At 52.0% G+C, this 25,137-nt stretch overlaps 1 protein-coding gene across 2 annotated transcripts in view; it reads right to left on the bottom strand.

Moving 5' to 3' along the window:
* SIL1 (SIL1 nucleotide exchange factor) overlaps window positions 1-25,137 on the bottom strand; it is a 103,936-nt gene that overhangs the window by 17,267 nt on the left and 61,532 nt on the right. For both annotated transcript variants that reach the window (XM_080353154.1, XM_080353155.1), the window contains exon 8: window positions 21,369-21,490. In XM_080353154.1, coding sequence (XP_080209280.1) covers window positions 21,369-21,490 — 122 coding nt within the window. The remainder of the gene's footprint in view (window positions 1-21,368; window positions 21,491-25,137) is intronic.

Raw genomic sequence — 25,137 nt, 5'->3', positions numbered from 1 at the left:
GTTCCAACCCCGCCATCTGCTCCTCCCATGGCGGTGCAGCCGCAAATCTGGCGATCGTCTCCCACCCGCTCTGCTGACGGACGCGCCCCGGGCACACCGCTCCCGACAGCCCGGCCGCCCGTCGCCTCCCAGCCCCATCGCCATCCGCCTCTGCGGGGAAGGGACACTGGAGCACGGCGAGGATCACCCCCACTGCAGTGCCATGCTTTAAACTCTGGCTGTTCCCAGTCCCGCTGGGTTTAATGGTGCTATTAGAATCATTTTAGACTAGAAAAGTAGATTTGTTTCACTGAGTCATGATTCAAAAAACGAGACGCTGCTCCAGTTACAAAAGCAAATCACCACCTCGCAAATGCCAAGCGCAGATTTCAGCTCCAACAAGCGAAGCACGGGGAACACTTCCAGCCGCACACGGAATGGAAAAGCTGCATCTGCAAAAGCTGGGAAACCTGGTTTTGATAAACAGAAAGCCTGACCTATGTAACACCAGCTCTAATGAACTCATTCTGCATTGAGCAATTTAGTCACAAATTAATAGAGGGGAGGGTGACAGCAGGATGGGCGCCACAGGACCAGGGACCGTCACTGCACCGTGACCCACAGACGAGCCACGGTGGTTCCCGGGTGGGAGCCCTCAAGGAAAGCTTGAGAGTCACAGAAAACACCAGCAATTCTTTCAGCTTTCTGATTCATCCCTCCTCAAACACCCACACGCCCCGGCAGAGGAGGCTGGGGCTGCTACATTTAGGATGACATTTAAAAATCAAGGTTGTGCTGCTGATGGTCATTAAAAACCCAACAGCATTTTTCAGAAACAAGTGGGTACTCACATCGGTGTCCCTGCCAAATATCAGCACAACAGTAATTTTTCTAGCAGCTTCAATTAAAAGATAAAGGCAAACTGCACCCACCTCAAATTACTGTTATTACTGTTGTTGCTTTTTAAACATTCATGGTACACCTTTATATCTTCTAAATACAAAATAAGACGGAAGCATTCTCCCTAATCTTTCTAAGTGTCAGATTCATCTCACTTAACATTAGACACCTACAATGAAGACATGCAGCTCGGCTGAGCCGCCTGGGCTCCCTCAGACACGTGTTCTGCGCACCCCTGGACACCCAGCCCCTGCTTCTGGATTTCCACGGCACTTGCCCAGGAGAATCCAGAAAGGCGAGTCTGCAGCGCGAGGCTTTAGATCCACCCTGGAGAGGGCTGCAGCTATTTGAAAAGTGTCTGAGAAACTCACTGTCACAGCAGCGAGCAGAAATGATCATTTGCCCCATGGGAGATGGGGTTGTCTTCAACTCCTGTCCTACGATGGCATGATTTGTCTTTTGGAGGTTCTCTTTATCTCTTTGAGGTCTTTTTGTCTCTCTCACCTGGTTGGAGATGTATCCTGGACAGTCAGCTCAGGTGGAGCAAGACTGAAGTTAGGGTGATGTGGATCCCATTGTCAGAGAGAGGGTGAAGGAAACACCAACAAATGCATGAATCAAGCTGTCAAGGACTTAAAACCACCAAGCTGGTCAATAAAATATGGTAACAATGCAATGAATTCATGTGCATATATAAGAAATAAAGACACAGCTAAACTAGAGGCTCAGAGCAAGGAGAGGAGGCACGTTCAGACGGGAACGTTCTGTGTAAAAGATGCGGTGGAATAAGATAATTATGCAAGAAGAAGGGAATTTCAGCAGTGTGTCCTACCTCATTGATGGATGGATAGGACAGATACCTTGACAAAGGAAGCTGACACGCCAATCAAGTTTTAATGACCCTACAGGCAAAGAGAAAAAGCCGATGGAGGAGGGAGCCGACAGACAGACATAGCCTGGCAGTGACGTGGTGAGGAAAAGACAGAGAGATCTAGAGACGAACACTGTGTCTGTAACAGGGAGCAGCAATACGGGCATCCCAGGTGGGTTCTGCGAGGCAGGAGATAAGTAACAGCTTAATCACCAGGGCAGAAGGAAGTTCTGAGAGCGGCTGCAGAGGATGAAACATCTGGATTCAGAACCAGCTTGGATGTGAAGGGTGAAGAAGGAAGCCGGGTTCCATGTATTCAGCCCTGGGGAGCTGTGGAAAGACACACGCTGTGCAGACGTTAGCGGTGCTGATCACCTCCCACTGCCAGACTGCGTGACGCGAGGACGGGAAGGTGACACCACCAGAAGTTCACACGTGTGAGGCGAAGGTGCAGGAGGAGAGCAGACTTGCCAGTAATTGCCGGGATGTAAAGCCTAGTAAACATGCAGCCTAGTAAATAAATCTGGGTGTGCCTTCCCATCCGTGCTGTACCCCAGAGAGGGGGACACACATCTGCCGAGGGCATGGGGCAGGCGGCCGGGTGCTCTGCCGGCCCCAGGGGCTGGCTCTGCCCTGGGAAGCTCTAGATGCTACAGGACATCTCTTCAGAAACCGACGGCACTAAACATGCTTCCTGCCCCGGCAGACGCTCACGAACGCACGCGGGCGCACGCTGTGCTGAGCTGGTGCGGAGTGTCTCCCCGCCAGCGTCCAGCAGCTCAGCACACACCCGTCAGACTGATGGGGGGCTATCTGCACCAAGGAGGCTGCCACGGCCTCCAGCTGAGCACACAAACCCTGCGAGATGAGAAGCCGCCCGCTCAGCGCTAGCGACTAACGAGCGCATCGTCCTCCCCGGCCACCCCCGGAGTGCGGAACGCTGGCTGCCTTCCCACACACAGCAAACATCCACTGCGATGTGTGACAATGAGATCAGCGCCCACAACCATCCTGACTTCTTCTGTCCTTACTCACATCCTTCCCGCTCTGCTCCCCCAGCAGCGAGGACACCAGTTTGCTGCTGGTCCGAGGAGGATGAGCACAGCTCCTCATCCTCCCTCACCACATGGGCTGGTTCTTCACCGCACCCACGGCTGATGGTACTGAGAGGCTCCAGCACACCAAGGTCAGGGGAGACCTTCTGATCTCTGAACTGCCTGAAAGGAGCTTGGAGCCAGGGGGGTCGGGCTCTGCTCCCCAGGAACAAGCGCCAGGAGCAGAGGAAACGGCCTCAAGTTGCGCCAGGGCAGGTTGAGGTTGGACCTGGGAACAATTTCTTCCCCAAAGGGCTGTGGGGCATTGGAACAGGCTGCCCAGGGCAGTGCTGGAGTCACCATCCCTGGAGGGCTGGACAGACGGACATGAGGTTCTCAGGACATGGGGCAGGGACAGGGCTGGGTTATGGTTGGACTCCATGATCCTGAGGAGCTTTTCCAACCAGAATGATTCTATGATCACATGCTTGGACAAAAGGCATTATTCAAGTTTACCTATTTTTTTCGCTGCATCAGTACCTTTAATACGGTCTCAGAAGACGCTTTTCATAAACAATTAAAAAAGCCCTAGGACAGGCATGAGTATTAAGAGAGAACAGAGAGACTACCAGGTTCTCAGGACATGGGGCAGTGCCAGGGGTGGGTTATGGTTGGACTCAATTATCCTGAGAGTCTCTTCCAACCGAAATGATTCTGTGATTCTATGACCTTCTCCAGTCCAGCTCAACAGGAATCGCGGCTGCCGTGACCCATCCGAGCGGCTGTCTGGAAACCATCACCCCATGGACTGCCCTACCTCTGTCCCACCTGCCCACTGCCTGTTGTGCAAAAGTAAGAAAAAATTCTCAGTTTGATCTCAACTCATCCGTTTTGAATCCAGCAACAGATGTCATCTATTCGTCTTGCCTGGGAGGGCTCACTGGACAGTAAGAGCTGGAGACAAACTGATTATCATGTTGGGAAATAGCCCCTGGAGAGGCTTTGGTTAAGCCCGTCTTGCAGAACCATTATGCTTAGTTCAAATTCTCTCTCTTTTGTGTGTGTTCTCTGTGAATTCCCCAAATGCAGCAGGAATACTCATCACAGGATGAATCTGGGCAAGGTCCCGGTCCTCAAACACTCATTCACATTTATGTCCTTCACGCTGCGCTGCGACAGCACGTGTCACATAATGCCCTGGACAATCTGCATCCACGTATTTCTGGCAACGGACCGCGGTGCTCCACGGCACAAATCCGGGGACCTACAGCAGACTGTGGACACATCACTCGTTCTTGAAATGTACACCACAAAGCTCCTTTCGTTCTGCTTTTGCTTGTAAATCAGGGGCTTACATATGTAATTGGCCTAACCGTAAGAGCAAACAACAGCAGTGGTAGCGCAGTGCCAGCAATTATTCATGCCTATAATAAATGCCTGTGAAATGGAAAGCCAGCCTTTAGAAATCTGCCTCCTCGGTGCACACACGAAAGAATGAAATCTCGTTTGCAGGGCTTGGCTAGTGGATTTTTTCATTTTGGGAGAGGGATTGAGGGGGGTAAGGATTATCTTTTTCGTTCTGTAAAAACACCACTCCTGCCTATGTTTAGGTCACGGATTATTCTGGCTACGTTTCAGAGTAAACCCAGCGACAGGCACAGATGACAAACCTGCCCTGTGTATTTGGGGGACAAGCACAGCTGCTCCCAGCCAGGTCTCCTTCCCCACGCCAGCCTTGAGATGACACAACCACCAGCTCCACCGCTCCTGGGCGAACGACCACATGGCGCCACTCTGTGAGAGAGCGGAGATGCCGACCCAGTGTCTTGGACCAGTCCCACCAGTTAAGGATGGCATCCTGACTGGTAAATCCCTCCTCCGGGTCCAGCGCAAACAGCACACTGCCGCTCTTCACCCTCTTCAATGAACATGGGGACGTGGCCACTCTGGGCCTTGCAGGACCAAAGGTGTGATGAGATCATTCTGCTGTGCACGTCTCACCAACGCCAGAGCGGCCCCTACAAAACTCTTGTAGCACATCACCGAAAATCAACATGGTCTTCCTGGATGGCAATGACCCCGCTGGCAACAGACGTCTGCCCAGCGAGTGGTCCTCACGAGCCCAGCAGACAACACCCTGCGGAGGTACTATCAATTCTGGTCCTTGAATTGCTTTAACAAGGAGCAAGGTTGAACAGTGTCGGCACAGGGAGCAAATGGAGTGAGGACGGAGCGACTGGCAGGAGGTGACCACCAGCACCCCCTCCCTCAGCAAACAGGCACGTCACCCGTCCCAGCGCCCTGAAAAGCAATGCAGCAAGCCTTCTTGGTCCCTGCTGCGTGAAACACACGCTCACCTACCACAGGACCCTACCGACGCCCTTCCTCCTCACGCACCCGTTGGCCAAGGGCTTCGGGGACGTGGTCCAGGCTTTGCTGGCCTCACGTTCCTCCGGCATCTCGTCAGCCCTTTGCTTCCCCGCTGCTCACCAGGCAGCAGATTCCTCCCGTTCCACCAGCAATGACAGCAGCGAGAACCCTGAACATGCTCTGGACCCCCGAGGTCAGAAGGTCTGAGGTGCTGACAGATTTCCTGAACCACGAATCAAACATTTTCTGTTCCCTTTGGCATTGCTGGTTGTTTTCCTCCTGCCTTAGGCGGTGGCTGAGCACCATTGGGAAGAGCTCCGGAAGGACTGCTGTCCCTCTCTTTGTTATGCAAAGCTTCCCTCTTCAGAAATTTTCTGTAACTACCAAGTTTTAGTATCTTCTGAAGGAAACCACATTCATCGCGGTTCAGAAGGGACCTTCTGGCCTAATCTCGACTAGAAAAACTGCCAAACTGATCCTCCCATCTCACAATTAACAGAGACTTTGCTGTACCGGGCAATGCGGCGCTGCTATGACAACAGGAGCGGGAGCCTCGTTAAGGGTCTCATCGAGAGGGATAACGAGCAATCACAGCTCGGAGAAGGCAGGGATGGATGAGAGCTGTTGGTATCTCCGCTGTGCCGGCTGGGGCCAGGTGAGCTGCGAAAGGTTGGCTGGCGTTGTTAGGCGAGTACAACTTGTGAGGACGGGCAGATTCCTGGGGAGTAGCCATGAATATTCATGAAGGAATTCGGTTTGGGAGAGGAAATGAATCAAGTGTGACAAATGCCGCCTATTAGGAAAAGAGGGTGGCGTCTATTTTTAGTGGAGTTAAGCAAACATTAAAGCTCACTCTCTAAGAACTCCAAATAATACCACTCGCTGGCTCTGCCTCTTCACCACCAGATAAGAATTTAGCAGCACGTCGCCACCAGCCAAAACCCGCTCGCCTGAACAGAAGTTTTCCGGTTTAGCCCCCGTGTTTTATAAAAATAAAAGTTTTAATCTCTAATCTGCATAGGAAGACGTGACGGTTTCCACTAGGATTTATTTTTTCCCCCTCTCCAGAATCATAAGGCTTGAAGGAACCTTTTTAAGACGGAAGAAAACGCTGCATTCAAATCTCCTAAATGAGCACTCACGCGGAGCTGTAATCACTTCAGATGCACAGAATTATCGGGAGGAGAAAATTCCTCTCACTTAGAATCAAGATCCAATTTGAGGCAGAAGGGAAGAGGCTGGTTTGCCGCCCTGCCAAGCACTCAGACTTTTCGCTGAAGTCAAAGAAGCTCCAGCTGCTCCGAGCCATCAAAAATCATGCCCAGAGCCTCCAGCAGGACTTGTTTGCAGAGACAGCAGCGGGCTGATAAGCATGTTGACTATTCCAAATAGGCCCACGGTATTTTATATTTTTAGAGATACTTAGCCTGCCTATTATTATTATTAAGCAGAGGTGGAGTATTTACTGCCTCCTTCTCGGAAATCTGTAAAAGTGCTGCCTTTCAGCAGGCTCCTCTTTTCTTCTGGTGAACATTAAGGAGTTTCCTTCTTTTATTTTTCAGGCTTATAAAATATCCAATTAAATAAGACAACAGAGAGAGAATATTGCCTAATAAAAGTAACGCGATCCTCACAAAGCTATTTGAGAGGCTTTGTCCCCATAACCTCGGGTGCTCCCAAGCCAAGATGAAGACCAGAGTTTGGAGAGGGGGTTGCAGGGTTGTCCTAACGGGGAGCACTCAGCAGACCCCTGGGCCAGGGGAGAGTGTGACCCGGGGAGGAAGGACCCTCAGCTGGTTCCTGCACGTTCCTGCCATGCACCACAGGCCAGCACTTCAAGTCAAACGCCCCATTTCTTACCAGCTCCTCCACCTGCAACACTACGTGGCTTCTGGCTCCCTCCTGCAGAGCTTCAAACGTGGCCTTAAAGATGGTTTACAAAGAAGCAGCTCTGAAATTAGACACGTCAAACATTTATTATCGATACCTGTCTCCAGCTCCAGTCAGGCTGGGTGCAGATCAAGAGGAGAAAGACGCAGCGTTTCCCTGAGCAACCAAACCCTGGGAAATCCTCTGTGACTTTGGGATCATAAAATCATAGAATCACAGAATGGTTTGGGTTGAAGGGATGTTCAAAGCTCCCCCAGTGCCCCCCCTGCCATGGCAGGGACACCTTCACCAGCTCAGGTTGCTCAGAGCCCCGTCCAGCCTGGCCTGGGATGTCTCCAGGGATGGTTCATCCACCACCTCTCTGGCCAACCTGGGCCAGGCTCTCACCACCCTCAGGGCCAACAATTCCTTCCTCATGTCCAGCCTGAATCTCCCTCCTTTAGTTTAAAAGCATCACGAGGTGTGACTCGAGCACTCATGCACTCGGGTGCACTGGGGCATCCCCAGCACAGCACGGGTGGCTGGGTACCCACCAGGACAAGAGCAGAGCTCACCCTCCGTCACCCCTGTGGTGCTTTACGGTGTCATTTGTTAGTGAAGTTGTGCCCGTTGTCCTTTAGAGAGCACATCTCTGTCCCCCATCACGCTGGCCCTCAGCAACTGTTGCCATGGTTATTCCATCTGAGTGCTTCTCATCAAGAAGATGCTGCAACTGCTGAATTGTCTCTTGCAAGAGTTATTTAGGAATAACTAGTTAGTAAGTAGGAATAACGGGTTCAGGCTGCCCACAGAGCTAGCAATCTCATTTATTTTTGCTTTGATCCTGCCTTATTTCTGGCCTCTGCCAGGTGGAGGTTTAAAGTGGGAGTCAGAGATAAGCAGAGGAGAAGGAACGGTTCCTGAAGGGCAACGCGCTCGGCTCTGCTAGGAAATTAAAGGTCTCTCCTCACACAAAGCCTCTGCTTTTCTATCAGTGGTCAATAGGCTATAACAAGGCACAGCAACCGACCAGGAAACACATATCCTCAGCTGTCGGGCCCGAGGGAGAAACAAGCAGGGATTTTCCAGTTCCAACGTGTTAATTATTAATCAAGATATTATGGGCACAGCCCAGACTCCATTCAGCAGTGGAGGGGCGCAGCAGTGTCCCAGCGCTCCCGTCCTGCGCGGCGGGCGGTCGCGCGGGTACCGGCCCACGCCTTTCAGACCCACTTTTGGCATCACAAAGTGGATGAACAAAGCCTGCTCCGGAAAGCCAAGGCCGTTTTGTTCAGCTCTCATTTAAAGCTCTGCAGAGTGACTGGGTAATGATGGAGCTGGTGTCCCCCTGCAGATCGGGTCCCACAGCGCAGGCCGTTAGGCTTTTCTCGACATAAATGCCTTTTTCTGCTCTGTGTTCACTCTGGCACAGGTTTTGAGTAGGGAGGCGCATACTGCAGGACCCGAAGAGCATCACAGCCAGAGGAGAGGCACAGGGAGTCCAGCGCATCCACCGGCACCAGCGTTCCCCAAATCCCAGCCCCTGACAGCCAGGGGCACTGCCCAAGGCACCAGGAGCCTCCCCATGGAGGGATCCAAAAGCGGGAGAAAGACCTCAGCTTCATCCACAGGAACAAGCCCAAGGGCAGGAAAAACATACAAGATGTCAGCCAAGCACAGAATCACAGAACCACAGAGTGTCAGGGGTTGAAGGGCCCTGGAAAGCTCATCCAGTGCAATTCCCCCATGGAGCAGGAACACCCAGATGAGGTTACACAGGAAGGTGTCCAGGCGGGTTGGAATGTCTGCACAGAAGGAGACTCCACAACCCCCTGGGCAGCCTGGGCCAGGCTCTGACACCCTCACCCCCAACAAGTTTCTTCTCCTCTTTCAGTGGAACCTCCTGTGTTCCAGTTTGCACCCATTGCCCCTTGTCCTGTCCCTGGTTGTCACCAGCAGAGCCTGGCTCCATCCTCCTGACACTGCCCCTTTCCATATTGATCCCCAGGAATGAGTCCCCCCTCAGTGTCCTCTTGTCCAGCTCCAGAGCCCCAGCTCCCTCAGCCTTTCCTCACACGGGAGATGCTCCACTCCCTGCAGCATCTTGGTGGCTGCGCTGGACTCTCTGCAGCAGTTCCCTGTCCTGCTGGAACTGAGGGGCCACAGCTGGACACAAGATTCCAGGTGTGGTCTCCCCAGGGCAGAGCAGAGGGGCAGGAGAACCTCTCTGACCTACTGACCACCCCCTTCTAACCCACCCCAGGTACCATTGGCTTCCTGGCCACAAGGGCCCAGTGCTGGCTCATGGTCACCCTGCTGGCCCCAGGACCCCCAGGTCCCTTTCCCCTGCGCTGCTCTCTAATAGGTCATTCCCCAACTCACACTGGAACCTGGGGTTGTTCCTGCCCAGATTCAAGACTCTACACTTGCCCTTGTTCTATTTCATTAAATATCTCCCTGCCCAGCTCTCCAGCCTGTCCAGGTCTCTGGATGGCACATCTCCACACACACCACACTGCGCCGTGGGGATGCGCAGCACCCGCTTTCCAAAGGGCATCTGCCCAGTACCAACCAGTGGGGACACCTGAGTCCTGCCAGGGGACTCGGGCACCAAAACTGAAGCCACTAGCCCAGCACAAGGGCTCCGCAGGGCTGAGCTCACCTCCTCGTACCCGCACCACAACACGGAACAGACTAAGAACTGAATTTGGACGATGTGATGCCCAGAGCCATGGTGAGTCAGCCCTTCCCGAGTTTCCAAAGGAGACAGAAGAAGGCTTCACTTATTCTAGCTGAAGTGGCTGGATTTAAAGAAATTAAATTTGTCAGTTCATTAGTGTGTAACATAAGAATGAAAAATGCATTTCTAATTCCTGATTGACTAATCCACAATCCGCTGATCTGCAGTCCCCAGAGTCCCCAGGGAAAGAACAGAAAATCCATAGCAGCCCTACAGTATTTCTTTAAGATTCCTGTCCGGGTCCTGCAGAAAGAGCTCCTTCACATCATGGAGCCTTCCTCTCGTTACAAAATACACCTCGGCAAATTTGCTGCCATTCTGGAAGGTAACAGATAGAATAAAAACCAAATCCCGCTTGTCAGAATAGGTGAACAATGGGCATTTTGTGAGGTGCTTGGCGTGACACTTCACATGCTCGTTCATTTCCCCATCGATCTGCAGTATCAGCTCATTTCCAGCAGCCTCCCACTCATTAGGAGAATTAGCGAAGTCCGAGTCACGTTCTAACTCAGAAATGCTGCTATTGCACTGCAGGAAGGGATGTTGGCACCTGTGAAAAGTCTGTCCTGGCTGGACCCAGGAGATGTGTCCATCTGTACCTTCTTCCCAGCTGATGTGCACCCATGGATGCTGCTCCTCACCCACTTTGCCCCAGGAAGATGGGTCCAACGTGCCCCTACATTCCCTAAACCTTGATCTCCACAACCAACAGCAAATCCTCCTTTAAATGATTTCAGACCCTTCTGCCTCATTCAGTTGGCTGAGGTGAAGTGGAGGCACCCACAACCCTCTCCTTGGCAAGCGTGCCGCACGGCAGCCATGCACAGAGGGAAGATCCGTCACGGGGTGGGAATGGGGCCATTCCTGGGTGCCACTGTCATGCTGAACCATCCCCCTTGGGCCCTCTCCAAATAGATGTGCTGACAGAAATCCACACTTCATCTGGTTCTGCCTTCACAAAGCAACTTCACTTGATGCTTCTGCCCAACCCTGTAGCAGCTCAGATCTTACGAACCACACGAGCACGGCCATGGGCTGAGCTGTATGACCAGCTTGCACAGGGAGGACTTGCTCCCGAAACACGATGGGGAGATCTCCTTTCTGCAACACTTTTCTTTGATCTTTTCCAGCAGGTATGTTAGAAATGCTGTAAAGGTCGTGGCTACAGACTCCAGAAACATCACAGATGGTTTGGCTTGGAGGTACCTTCCCAGCTCCCCCAGTGCCCCCCCTGCCATGGCAGGGACATCTTCACCAGCTCAGGGTGCTCAGAGCCCCGTCCAGCCTGGCCTGGGATGTCTCCAAGGATGGTTCATCCACCACCGCTCTGGCCAACCTGGGCCAGGCTCTCACCACCCTCAGGGCAACAATTTCTTCCTCATGTCCAGCCTGAATCTCCCTCCTTTAGTTTAAAACCATCACCCCTTGTCCTATGGAAACAGACCCTGCTCAAAGGTTTGTCCCCAACTTTCTTCTCTGCCCCTTTTAAGTGCGGAAGGACCACAACAAAATAACACCACCGGGGATCTCTCCACCATTCCCTTTCGAGGGGCAGCTCCCTGCTGCAGGTCTCCCAGGCGGGGATGTGTAACCACAGCCCCCCGGGGAATTGCTCAGGTCAGACACAGAGCAGGACCCCGAGCGGAGCCTGAACTCGCTGCTCCCCTACGCCACTTCCACAGCCCCACATTCCCACTCCTCAAAACATTCCACCCTCCCCTGTGTTTGTCCCACCAGCTCCTCAGCCCGCGCTCGCAGAGCTTCACGCCGGCTGGGTTGATCTCCAGGCGCTGGCTGGACCGAGCCCTGACTCCATTCCACTCTTGAAGGTTTCAATTAATCATAAAGCCAATGCCATTTTGGGCTCCATCTGTCTTTATTCCTTCAGGGACTAATAATGCCTCACCGTGTGTTTTCACACACTAGCTGAACTGAAATTAAGACAGATTTCAATATGAAGTGCCTGAGAAGAAAATGTATTTCATAAAAAGAAAATTTCGAAGTCGTTACCATTCTCAGCTTGGAAAAAGATCTGGTTAAGTAAAAGCAGCGGGGTATTAATTTGGAAAACAACTCAGGTGAATTCCTGCTCATTGCAAGACATACAAACACACTAAAATCATATTTATGGGCTTTTATGACAGAGTATGGAAATGTAACACAATCTGCTTGCAAAGGGAGGTGAGGAACGCACAGAGGGAGCTCAGAGACGCTGATGGGATCCCGGCAGCATCAGGCATGGCTCAGAATCCACACACCCTCCTCGTGCCTCTCTGTTGCACTGACAGAAACAGATAAAAAAACCAAGAACCCTCGTGGCCCATCATGTAGGGTGGGTTTGAGCCGCTTAAGGCTTAGGGAAAGCCCATTTGCTCATTGCTGTACTGTTACCACCTTGGGTTTTATGTTCCCGCTTCTGCAAAATGCAGCCACTGGGCTTTCTGACCAGCCAACCCCGCTTAAATACGGCCATTTCTGTGCTGATCCGGTGGTTCATGCAAAGCAACAGCCCTAATTATTGATCTCGGCAGATGGAGCTGAGGGTTAACGACCATCCCTCGACGCAGCCTCCGCGGGGCTGTGCCCCCGTCCCCAGCCCGGCCCAGCAGCACCAGCGCGTTCCCTCCCCGCCCAGCGCCCAGCGGCGGGTCCCGCGGGGCGACAGGGATGCTCGAAGCACAGACCAGCTCCAGGATGATTAACAGAGGCGAACAGGGATGGCTGGGCACCAGGAGAGAGTCACGAACATGAGAGCAGCAGCATGACAGGACATTTACCATGACCCACATATCACCTGGGCTCCAGCTAACACCACCCGACTGCTGGAAAAGTCCTTTCTCTTGCCCATCCCCTGTTGCCAGGGCATTTAGGAAAAAAAAGGGAGAGACAGTCTGGAAAGGATGGTTGCAAGAAATTATACGACGGCCTCCACATTAAATTTGTAAGAGACAAAACCAGAGAGAATCTGTGAGAGCTGAAGTGTGCTGGAGGTTCATCCAGACACTTCTGATGGAAGCGAAGGCACAGCCCTTTGATGGGTCCTTCTGGAACTGGCTGCAGTACCTTGGAAACTCATTAAATGCAGCACAGAGGACAGGCGACGTGTACCTATCTGAGCGGCAAATCAGTTTTCACGTCTATTCAGCTCTCGTGCAGGGGCGTCAAGCGGCGCAGACCGCGCGGGAAGCAGCGGTGACAGCGTTTCTCCAGCTCAGGCGCTGACTCCAAGCCACCCCACGGGGAGCTCTGCCCGCCGGCCCAGCGCCCCGACACGTCTGTTGGCCACAGGGCTCAGAGGGCTGAGCGCTCCTCAGAGACAAGCCCGGGAGCCAGCCCCTTCCACACACGCCAGCAGCTCCAAGGGCCTCTGACCGACAGAAATAGGATCATCTAAAATAAAGAGAGATCAAAATCCAGCTCGCAAGATGACACATCAGGACCTGAGGGGAGAGCAGGTAGTCAACACTGATGATGAGCTTCTTCGGAAAGAGATAATTTCCAAGAAGCTGTTGTTTTCTCTCTCTGCAGAACATCACCGTGTTCAAACGCTTGGAGAGCCTTCACGGGGCCGAGCATGGCAGCGATCTGGTGGAAGACCTGAGCAACTGTCTGCATGGATGAATAAGCAACCGCTTCAATGAATCTTCAAGCACACGAATAGACAGATGAGGAAAAACTTATGAAAACCCCATATCAGGAGAACAGGTAGGCTGGAAGATGCCAGCCTGGAAACAAGGTCACTTGGTGGGACTTGTTCAGCCCTCAGTCACCACAGTAAGGCCAGTCTGGGATGCTGGGACGGCCCGCGGCTGCCGGCTCCTGGGCAAGCTCTGTCCTGCAGCCCTCACCTCCCCTCCAAACCCCAACTCTGTCGCTACCGTCTCACCACAGACCTGGCGGGCTCTGCCTCCGCATGCTCCCTGCGTACAGCCCGCCAGCAATTAAACCCCACAAACGCAGCAATCAGGGAAGGGGTAGGAGGGTGCGCGCAGCAGGATCGATGGGATCCGGATCCTCCCGTGCGGGCTCAGACAATAGCTGCAAATCTGTAATGGCGGGGTCAGTTCTGTCCACCCCAAGCCTGGCGGGGAGCAGGTACGTAATTGAGCCTGGATCCTGCATTTCCTGCTCTTATTGTTCCTCTTCCTCCCGTTCTTCGCCGCTTTGTTCTATTCAATGCGCTTTTTTCCACCTCCTTTCTGAAACACATTAACGACGGGCTGCTACAGCCTCCTGCACGCCCTGATTAAAGAGTAGACGCAGATGCCTCCTTTTTGTGGAGCATTTTGCACCTATTACTCGGAGGGAATGCGGAGAACACGCGACTCGGCAAAGTCACAGCGGGTCAGGAAAATCATTTTGGATGGTTAGGTGGAAAAACCTTTGAAGCCTGGTGAAGCCATTAGCCGAGCGCACAGTTTGGAGTAAAAAGGATAAACAGAGAACATGGATGATGAATAAATAGCAGCTGAAGAGAGAGGAATACATGTTGTGCCCAGGGATGTAACCAGATCTACACTGAGAAACAGCAACTTCGGGCTGTTTTTTTCTTTGCAGAAAGTGATTAGGTAACCAGTCTGAATGCATATTGTAAATAGAAACCAGCACAATAACTCCAAGGCTACAGCAGAGAGCATTTACCAAATGAGAAGAGGCAGAAACAATGTGTTTTATATAATGCCCGACCTGGCTGCGATGAGTTTTCCTTGCAGGTTGGGTCAGTAACACAAGGGTGCTGGCAGAGCGGCTCCCCGGTGCTCCGAGGGCGGCCCCGGCAGCGCCGGCTCCCCTGAGGGGCTGTTCCCAGGGCAGACACCCTCACAGAGGCGCTGCAACAGCGGGGAGCGGGGCAGCAAAGCCCTCCCGGCTGCGGGAGCGCTGGGGCTGGCGGGCAGGACGGGCAGGCGGGGCAGGGAGCGCCTGCACCGGCAGGGCTGAGCCCGGCACGGCCGGTCAGACGCAGCCGTGCTGGGGGAAGCGGGCTGGTGTGCTGCATGCTGGAGTGTGGTGTCAGGCCAGACACTGCGATTTCAGGGATCCGCATCCGCACTGCTGAACCTCTCAGTCCTCCTCCCTTGCACCACCAGCTCCCCTGGACCATGGAATCACAGAACAGTTTGGGTTGAAGGGATGTTCAAAGCTCCCCCAGTGCCCCCCTGCCATGGCAGGGACATCTGCACCAGCTCAGGGTGCTCAGAGCCCCATCCAGCCTGGCCTGGGATGTCTCCAGGGATGGTTCATCCACCACCTCTCTGGCCAACCTGGGCCAGGCTCTCACCACCCTCAGGGCCAACAATTCCTTCCTCATGTCCAGCCTGAATCTCCCTCCTTTAGTTTAAACCATCACCCCTTGTCCTATCACAACAGGCCCTGTTAAAAGTCTGTCCCCATCTTTCTTACAGGCCATTTTTAAGTTCAGAAAGGCTGCAATAAGCTCTCCTCAGAGCCTCTCTTCTCCAGCTGAACACTCCGACTCTCTCACTCCACAATTCCCACATTTTAGAGAAGTGACAACATCTTCAGGCTAAAACCCGTCCCACAGGGTTAGGCCAGGGTGTCCACCCCCTTGTCACCTCTCCAGAAGTCGCAGGGACCTGCGACAAACCCAGCACAGGCGCTGCTGCACCCAACAGCTTCCAGACACCCCGTCTCCCAGCATTTAAATCACCAAAGCTGTTCTAAAAGCAAAACCGGGATCAAACCTCGGATTCTAGATTTTTCTCACGAGGTCTGCTCTCCCTGTCTTCCTGAGAGCACAAGGATGGCAGTTTACTATTTAATTGTTAATTATACTTTCTTGTTAGATTTCAGACGCTGAAAAATGTTTAGGGATTTATTCTTCTGTGTAATTAACCGTAATGATGAAACACAGTTTTATACCGCACTGCAGTTTCTGTTAAGGTTATTCATAATGGGGAAAGGCTAAATAGGTTGAGTTCATTATCATTACAGAAAAAGAATTGAGGTGACCCAATCAAATTAATTTGAAATTAAGTGCAGTGAGGCTGATAACTCCACGCAAGTCAGGAGTTCAAATAAAAATAGAAGAGACAATCTACAATGCAAGAAATTACAAGTGGGCAGGACGTGGAGCTGGAATTACTGTGTCTGGGGGGTGGAAACAGGGCCATGGAGACAAACAGTGACAACAGATAAAGAGACGAACCAAGACCGCAGGATGGAAATGGAGAAGCTGGAGGAGGAAGGGACGAACATGAAGACGGATTTGAAATAAATGGGTACAGACAGTGCTTGTTAAGCTAACTAGATTTATTTCTCTGCCCAGAAATTCTTATGTCCCTACAAGACAGCACTGAAGCAAGGTCTTTAATTTTACTTTTCCGGGGTTTATCGCTTGGGCCTTAATGTTATTTAACAGTGGTGAGTATCAACCAGTTTCAGTGTGAAGCTGGATGGAATTCAAAAGCGTTAAATCTGGTGGAAGCTTTTTCCTCTCGACCAAGCCATGCTGAAGAAGCTGGTGCTTCTCCAACAGGGCATGGAGGTTGTGAACGCCGGGAGGACGGACACCACCAACACTGATGGGCAGAGCAGGGGCCGGGAGACCGCAGAACGGGGACGGGATGCTGCTGAAGCACACTGCCATCGTTTATGGGGTTAATCGCATCGGAAATGGCTAAAACGAGCAATACCCTGACGTGAGCCATCTCTAGGAAACTCGAGTGCTGCTACGAGATGATGCTGGAGTTACTGTCCGGGATGAGTTTACTCTCGAGTCTTTGACAAGTCTCATACCGTTTGTTTTATCACTCATGGCACCAGCGCAGGGAGCAGCGAGGTCCCAGTAGCGCTGGAACACGGCAAACCAGGCTCGGACCTGGTGTCACAGCATCCCGGGCTGGTTGGCTTTCAGGAGCTCTGCAGATCCCCAGCCCCACCTGCTCACGCAGGATCACAGAGCAGATCACACACGTGGGTCCAGGCGGTTTGAATGTCTCAGAGCAGGAGACTCCACACCCGCTCTGGGCAGCCTGGGCCAGGCTCTGGCACCTCCCAGCAAAGACGTTTCTCCTCATGTTCACATGGAGCCTCCTGTGCTTTAGGCTGTTCCCGTTGCCCCTCAACAGATCCTGTCCCCGCTGCCCGCTGTGACCGGCACGAGGGCTTTTAAAGGACTGACAAATGCCACAAATCTCCCCATGCACGAGCGACCCTCCTGGCTCCCACGCCAACCTCACCTTGGGTGTTTGCTGCCCTCTCCCCAAACACAAACCGCCTCTCCTTTCCCCGCAGGTCCCACGGCTCAGCTCCTCCGGCCTCACCTCTAAATCACCCCCAAGCATACGGGGAGCATTTGGGAGAAAGCTTCAAGAACGCATTCAACATAAATTATTATTCCCCCTCTCAACGGATTACAGAAATCCTTTTATTACAAAATATTTAAATGGTCAAATTATCGGTGTGGAAAAACGTTTCCTGGAGGTAAAGTTTTTAAAAATGAAGGTTTTAATCACAAGCATAATCCTTTCTGGCTAACATTTCCAGTCTTGTGAAACACGGAGATACAAACTGCGCAGAGGCCTGGCTGTGCTGCGAACAAAGGAGGATGCAGCCTCTAAATAGCTTAGAGGACATCAGAAGACACTTCTCTCATCAGCAATCTTTTTTAGCTTAATATAGCTCCTCTTTGCATAAAACATTGACATTTTTGCAATGTTTGGGCCCAATGGTGCGAATGCTGATTGTCATCCAAAGATACTGGAGTGTACCTTCAAGAATATGCAAGAACATTTTACAGACAGTAGTTTTACTTGCCTCCAAAATGCTGTATCTTAATATTTCATACTTATATATATTTAAATGTTAGTACCACTGGATAAATGCTAACATGCTTTTATGCTAATGCAATCACTGAAAATCCAGATAATGTTGTGTATTGGCATATACTGTTAGTGAATTATGGATACCTAAATGTACAATCCCACATGCCTAGCAATTATTTTTGTTACTGCATTTAACTTTTATTTGCAATCAGAGCACTTGAGGATTGTTCAAATGAAGTTTACTTTTGCAAACTGCTGAATGGAAAACATTTTGTGAAGGGTTTAAAAACAGCAAGACTGTGATGGGGTTGCAGAGTTGCCATAAGGGCACCGCTCGGAAAACTCTACCAGATGGAACAGTGTTTGATTTGGTCACAGACTCGGCGATTAAAACCCAAATGGCTAAAATGAAGGACGTATAAGAGAAAAACAGAGATGAAATGCTGATGTTCTGTGTACCAGGTCACCCTTGTTAGCGGCAGAGGGATGTACCCAGCACCGGTGGCCTCGAGGACCAAACTCTCCTGTGCTAAGGCTGCTTTCCAAGTCCACTTAAAGCCAAATAAATGGGAACATTATCAGGAAGGAGAAATCCAGAACTTCTCCTGCTGTACCTCCTCCTCTTCCTCCTGCCGCCTTTGCTGATCCAGTGTCTCGGCTGACGGAGCTGATCCAACCAAAAACCCCATTCTCCCAAAGGGGTTCTCAGCCCAGCTCAGCTCTCCCAGCAGGTCCCAGCCAGACTAGGGGATGCAGCTGGTTTGCGCCATCCCTCATCCGCTTCCCTACCTGATCAGAGTTAAAGACACTGCAAATCTGGAGCAGACCTGGATATTTTTAAGAGTTGACAAGTTCTGAATGTGACCCAAGCATGTCAAAGACTGTTGAGCATCCAGTGTTTTTCTCCTGCATAAAACGTATTGCCAAGCTGCCTTTTCCAGATTCAGCTATGCCAGGAGCTAAGGACCTCCTGAGCTGGGCTGGGATCACAGGATGCCAGAATGTCAGGGCTTGGAAGGGCCCTGGAAAGCTCATCCGGTGCAATCCCCCCATGGAGCAGGAACACCCAGATGAGGTTACACAGGAAGGTGTCCAGGCGGGTTGGAATGTCTGCACAGAAGGAGACTCCACAACCCCCTGGGCAGCCTGGGCCAGGCTCTGACACCCTCACCCCAAACAAGTTTCTTCTCATCTTTCAGTGGAACCTCCTGTGTTCCAGTTTGCACCCATTGCCCCTTGTCCTGTCACTGGTTGTCACCAGCAGAGCCTGGCTCCATCCTCCTGACACTGCCCCTTTCCATATTGATCCCCAGCAATGAGTCCCCCCTCAGTGTCCTCTTGTCCAGCTCCAGAGCCCCAGCTCCCTCAGCCTTTCCTCACACGGGAGATGCTCCACTCCCTGCAGCATCTTGGTGGCTGTGCTGGACTCTCTCCAGCAGTTCCCTGTCCTGCTGGGGGGGCCACAGCTGGACACAAGATTCCAGGTGTGGTCTCCCCAGGGCAGAGCAGAGGGGCAGGAGAACCTCTCTGACCCACTGACCGTGCCCTGATGTTCCTCGGGGAAGGTCTGGAAGCTCTGGGAGGTGGGCACGGCCCGTTTGGGAGCAGCAGAGCATCACCCCCCAGCCTGGAGGGCTCAGCATCCAACACCAACACATGTACGGGGCAGATCACTCCCTGCAGCCCCGCAAGCTGCGGCAGCTCTGGCATGCACTGCACAGTCCCACCACCTAAACAAGGCACCCAGGAACAACCAAGAGTGGAGAAATAAACACCAGCCCCTCCGAGAAACACAACACATCAGAAAATGCTGCAGCACGAAGCACTTCAAATGCCCCTGGCATTTAAATGGAGCACAAAGTAAGCTGAGAAAAATGCATGAACAAATAAACTAAGCTGATAGCGCAAAGCAGGCGAGTTGGCATGTAGGTGTCTATCGAGAAAGCTTAAGCACAGCAAGGGGAAAAAAAGCAAACCCAAAAACCAGGCATAATGCTCCTCACATTTTAGAACTGAGCTCTCAGCCAATACATCATCCGAACCACTCAAAACCACCATCTGTCAGAATGTCCTTTCAAGAAGAAAGGTCTAAAAGTTCCCAAAGAAGTATTTTAATATTGTCATATTAGAAAAGAGATTGTTTCTGTCCAAAGAAAGGCATCTGCAATTAAGCAAATAATACTATACAAAAGCATTAGTCTCATGGCCACTGCCGCACACTCGTATCATGAGCCAATGAATTTCTTGAGTCTGGATCATGTCACATTAGCTAAATCAGGAAAGAAGTGATTTAATCGCCCCTGTCATTGCGCCAGTTACCTGCAAATGTTCCCAGAGCCTCTGCATGATTTTCTCTTAAGGAAATATGTAATTAATAGTTTACACGCTAATAAAGAGCCTAAGGAAACAACCACAATATTGCCTCAAACATGAAAATATTCCAGAATACGAAGAGCAGGTCTGTGTTTTTGATGTCAAAGTCTGTATCTTATCGGGATCAGTAGGTCAAGCTCTGTTTCATACTATAAAATGGATCCTTTGCTGGTGTAAATCTGGGTACCTGCTGCTGCCCACTTCACCTCACACACGTTGGCATCACATACAAGATTGCAAAAGAAACGCACATTTGCAGACTATATATTAGACTCAGCGATAAATAATTTATAATGGTGGAGAAGGTGACCGCATTTTTAGGCACAGAAATATGCAGATATAATGAACCTGACTTTCAGTCTTCACTCCACACTTCTGACCTTGAAGTCTGGGTCCCTCCAATGCATTTCTAAAGGCTCTGCACATGCCAATGTGCAACACACACACCCTGAAGCCCAAAAAAAGACAAGCAGATAAGGTTCTTAGGGACATGGTTTAGAGGTGGACTTGGCAGTGTTATGTTAATGGTTGGACGTGATGATCTTAAAGGTCTTTTCCATCCAAAACCATTCTTTGATTCTAAAAACCCATAAATCCAAAAGGGCACCAATAAAATTCACTGAGCGCACGCTGTACCACGTGTAACAGCGCACGTCCTGCCCCGGCACGGCCGACCGGGCTGCTGGGGCACGAGCCACGTTCCGCTGACCCACACACATCCCGCAGACCAGCTGCTCCTGGATCCAGCCCCCACTCCTGACCCCACAGCTGATCGACACCGCTGCGGTGTCAGAGACACGTGTCTGCGGGGCTAAAAACCCCTCCAAAGACCACGGGAGCTGCTAGATGGACAAAATCAGCATCTCGCTCCAGCTTGGGGGCGAGGAGCAGCAGGGAGAAGTGCGCGCTGAGCCACACCAGCCTCCGGATCTTCCCCTGGAGATGAGGAGGCAGAATTATTCCCCTCGGCCTTTGTGAAAAGCCCAGGGAAGCCCAGAAACACCCCCGGCTCCCCTGCTGAACGACCTCCGGCTCGGCCTGACGAGCAGGGTGAGCACGCACCGAGCAGACGAGCCCATGCAAGGAGAGGAGCCGAGAGGACAACGTGGTGTGGCACAGGATGAGAGCAGCTTTCAGCCCCTGTTGCTATCACAGAATCATTTCATTAGGAAGAGACCTCAGGATCATCAAGTCCAACCATAACCCAGCCCTGGCACTGCTCCATGTCCTGAGAACCTCATGTCCGTCTGTCCAGCCCTCCAGGGATGGTGACTCCAGCACTGCCCTGGGCAGCCTGTTCCAATGCCCCACAGCCCTTTGGGGAAGAAATTGTTCCCCAGATCCAACCTCAACCTCTCAATAGCAATAAATCAAGAGAGACGAGGAGAGGCACAGAGCCCGCCGGGTGCCCCGAGGTTTCCCGTCGCGGGCTGGGGGACGGAGCTCACCTGGAGAGCGCGGCGCCCAGGACGAAGGCAGTGTGTTCCTTCAGCGCCGCCTCGCTGCTGTTCAGCCCCTCGATCACCAGCCGGAGTCCGCCCATGGAGAGAAAGTCCTTGGCGTTGTCCACCTGCGAGGGAGCAGGGATATCAGTACGAAACCCCAGAATCCACTCGACACCTCGTGAAGATCAGCAGCTCTTCCCTCCCCATCTGACCAGCGCTGAGTTTTAAAAGTCATTAAAGATTAAGGAGGAACAACCACGGCTGGCACTTCGTACACCAGCGCCTGCAAGCAGTGGATGTCGTGGCTGCAGGAGCTGCTGACAGGCGGCTATCACCACACGCATCACTGGAAACTCCAATATAATACTTTGATCAGCTATCAAAACTATTCTTGACGTATTTCAGGTGATTTCAAAAATTCAGGAAATCTGGCGATGTAAAAAAAACCCAGTTCTTTCCTCTCTTACCTGAGGAAGCCGCCACTGGGGACCCAGGGAACGGTCTGTTTTGCAAATGCGATTAATTAATTGATGCTCTAATTGTAGCAGCAGGATGTCTCAGAGCCTGTCGGCAGCAGCGGGGCAGGGCAGCGTCACCTCTGCTCGCAGCGACGTGCACGGATGGTTCGGAGCATTTTTTGTGAGGATCAACAGCTTCATGCGGCCGTGAAAAGCACAACCGGTCCCTGCTCGGAGGGGTCGGCAGGAGCTGCAGCCTGGGCAAGGGTTTCTAAAGCCAACAGTATTGGAGTAACCAGGCGCAAATCACAGCGGGCAACTGTTCTCAGGTCAGGAAAGGGCTACGAGTGGCTCACAAACAAAATTTAGAGCAAAAGCACAAAGTGCTTCAAGCATAAAATTCAGTCTGAAACCAAATCGATGCATTTTGGGGTTTGTTTTCTTTTTGCAGTTTAAAAGAGAATCTGATGAACATTCAGAATTGCGTGTGCAAAAAATTTGTGTTTAGAATTCCAACGTTTCTCCTCCCTGCAAGACAGGAGACAATGGCAGATGGAAACAGAAGATGAAAATGAGTCGCTGGCCCTGTCTGCAGCCGGGGGGTGGGACAGGACACACGGGGCACGCTGGGCACTGCGCTCCGGCCTCAACGCTCTTTTAGCCAACAGTGACTCCATGCTTAGTGTTACATTTATCTCAGCTGCGCGCCCTCACCAAAATCGGCCACAAGTTGGATATTTTAGGTACCCAAGAGAATGAAGAAGCTACTTGGCTTTATGTCCCATGGGTACGGCTTTACCGGGGCATGGCCCGGGGAGCTGCGGCTCATCTCTGCTCCCGCGGGACAATACCCACCGCTCGCTGTCCCTCCGCAAAGCCGGGGACAGAAAGCCCATCTCTGCAGGTTGCTGGTGCTGATTCAGGGTTTGCAGCAGCTTTTGTATCCTTTCAGATCCTACTTCATAACTGTCCTATACACTGGACCTGCCAGATCCCTTATTCTTCTGCAGGCCCATCTTTGTCTACAAATAAATCTATGCAGCAACCCAATTTCAGCTGCCGGTGGGTGCTTTTATTGCTCAGCTTCTGTAAAAACTTCAAGGCTGTTTTAATGCTGGAATTGGACATTGAATTCAAGGGGCATCAGTTTGCATCAGTCGAGGTAAAACCAATCGTCGCTGTATCCCCATCAGCAGCGAGTCCTTCAGGCCAACACCTCAACCACAGAACACAAACGGTGTTGTAAAGCTTATTTTGAAGGTGTATGCACTATTATTAACTGGACTCTGTTGTGAGAGCACCTTCTCTCACTATTTTAAAATGAACAAAACCCCCAAACTCAGTAACTGGAAGGTATTAACCTCTCTGGGGAGCAGAAGATGCTGCAAACAGCACGGAAGAAAGCCGAAGATGAGAAGAGCTCTTGAGTAAAGAACACAGGGAAGGTGGGTGAGGAGAGGGATGGGAGAAGAGCAAATATGACAGCGGTTATTAGAGAGCAGCCTCGAATTGGAGGAGAAGGAAAATGAGGAGGGAAGGGGAGAGAGAAAATGATAGAAAACGAGAGGAAGGAAAAGCAGCGTGTCAACCGTACGCAACAGAGAGGGAAATTAGCAGTGAGAAATGGTGTAGCATGTCAGAGGAGGGGAGAGAGGAAGATAAGGAGAGTAAATAATTGAGAGAAAGAGCCTGCAATGCATGAGAACGGGTCTTGGCTCTGCACACTGCTGTGCAAGCACCGTGAATTCTGTTTATAAATGAGTTATGCTCTGGCCTCTTCACATTTGCATTTGGTTTTTATGCGTTGCAGACAACCTAGCGAGCCAAACCTTCCTGCTCTTCCTCCAAGACGGGCTCCCAAACATGCCAAGTCGAATCCTGACTGATGAGAAGCACAGCGGGGCTGGCAACCCAAAGCCAAGCAAACAGACCCTGGGGCTGCCTCCTCGGAGCGCCGCCCCCGGCGGGACACCGGCCGGGCCGCCCTCGGCTCCCCGCGCGTTCGGCAGCACGAGCGGCTCCCCGTCCCCACGCGCAGAGCGGAGCGCCGCCCTGGCTCGCAAACCCTGCAGGGCTCGGCGTTTTCCACTCGACGGGGCATTTTGTGCACCCACAGGAGCAGCAGGAAGGCCGGGAGCTGGATGATTATCAAAAGCACGTCACCATTGGGATGGAGGCTGGGGGACAAGGAGCAGCGGAGCTGTCACCGGTCCCGCACACGGGTACACGCTGCCCAGGGGCCCCGTTGTCCACGGCACGGCCGCCGCAGAGCACTCCTGACAAGTTCAGCCCTTCCAGGGTTATGCGGCACAAGCGTATTTGGCTGCTATTCAGTAATTACATTAAGGCAGCGCTGCTAAAGTCAGTACCAAGCAGTGATAATGCTCTGGACGCATTTGACTGGCTGGAAGAAGAAAGAGGAGGAAAAGCCGTGCTGGCTCACAGACAAGTCATATTTCTTATCAGCTTCCTGCCTGATGAGAAGGTGCTGCCCAGCCATCTGCCCCGGCAGCGCGGGCACAGAGCATCCTTGTGACGGACGCACAAAGGAGCCCTGTGTGCCCCCGCCACCCCCGCCGCGGCCCCCTCGGAGCCCTTTGATGCTGGACGTGGTTCCCTTTGATGCTCCGGTCCCCGCTTCCCTGCTCCTCTCACCGTTCCGAAATCGCTTGCCCCGTCCCATGCTGCGAGCAGACAGGGTTTTATGCTCTAACAGCCCAGACTGTTCTTCTGGAAATCAAAGCATCCCAGGGTGTTTGGGGGTTGCTTTTTAGCATGCTGGCCTGATGCTCTGGCACCCTTAACCAGACAGAATTAGCCCTGAGTATAAATACAAAGCTCTTCGGGCGCCCATTGTTCACACTTATTCTCTGAGTCAGATGCAGTCAGTGAAACAAAAGCATCAAGAACAAACAGCAAGGAAGCCTCTGCATGCCTGTGACAGAAATTCAAGACAAAGAGCCCTGGAAATAACACTTCTATTAGTTGGTGCACAGATTCCAACTCTCAGCAGCTCATTCCTTCTGCTACTTTATCCAAAAATACCGTGTTTGGGTCTTCAGCCATTCCTGTCACCAGCCCAGCTGTGAAGGAGGCTCTTTGTGCCTCTTCTTACTCACACCAAGGCAAAGTGCAGGTTTCTGGGTGGCCGTCACCTTCCCTGGTACAAAGACATGGTCTGTGAACTGATGTAAGGGCACCTACCTGCAAGCACAGAGGCTTCCACAGAAGGAGCGAGAAAATAATTATCTTCTTAGCAGCCATCACTCTACTTACCCAAAACCGGCAGATAAAACCCCATTTCATACCATTAA

The sequence above is a fragment of the Nesoenas mayeri genome (genome assembly GCF_963082525.1).
Source record: "Nesoenas mayeri genome assembly, chromosome: 14".
Taxonomy (NCBI): Eukaryota; Metazoa; Chordata; class Aves; order Columbiformes; family Columbidae; genus Nesoenas; species Nesoenas mayeri.
The sequence above is the reverse complement of the archived record's forward strand: the minus strand, read 5'-3'. Positions and strand labels throughout refer to the sequence as shown.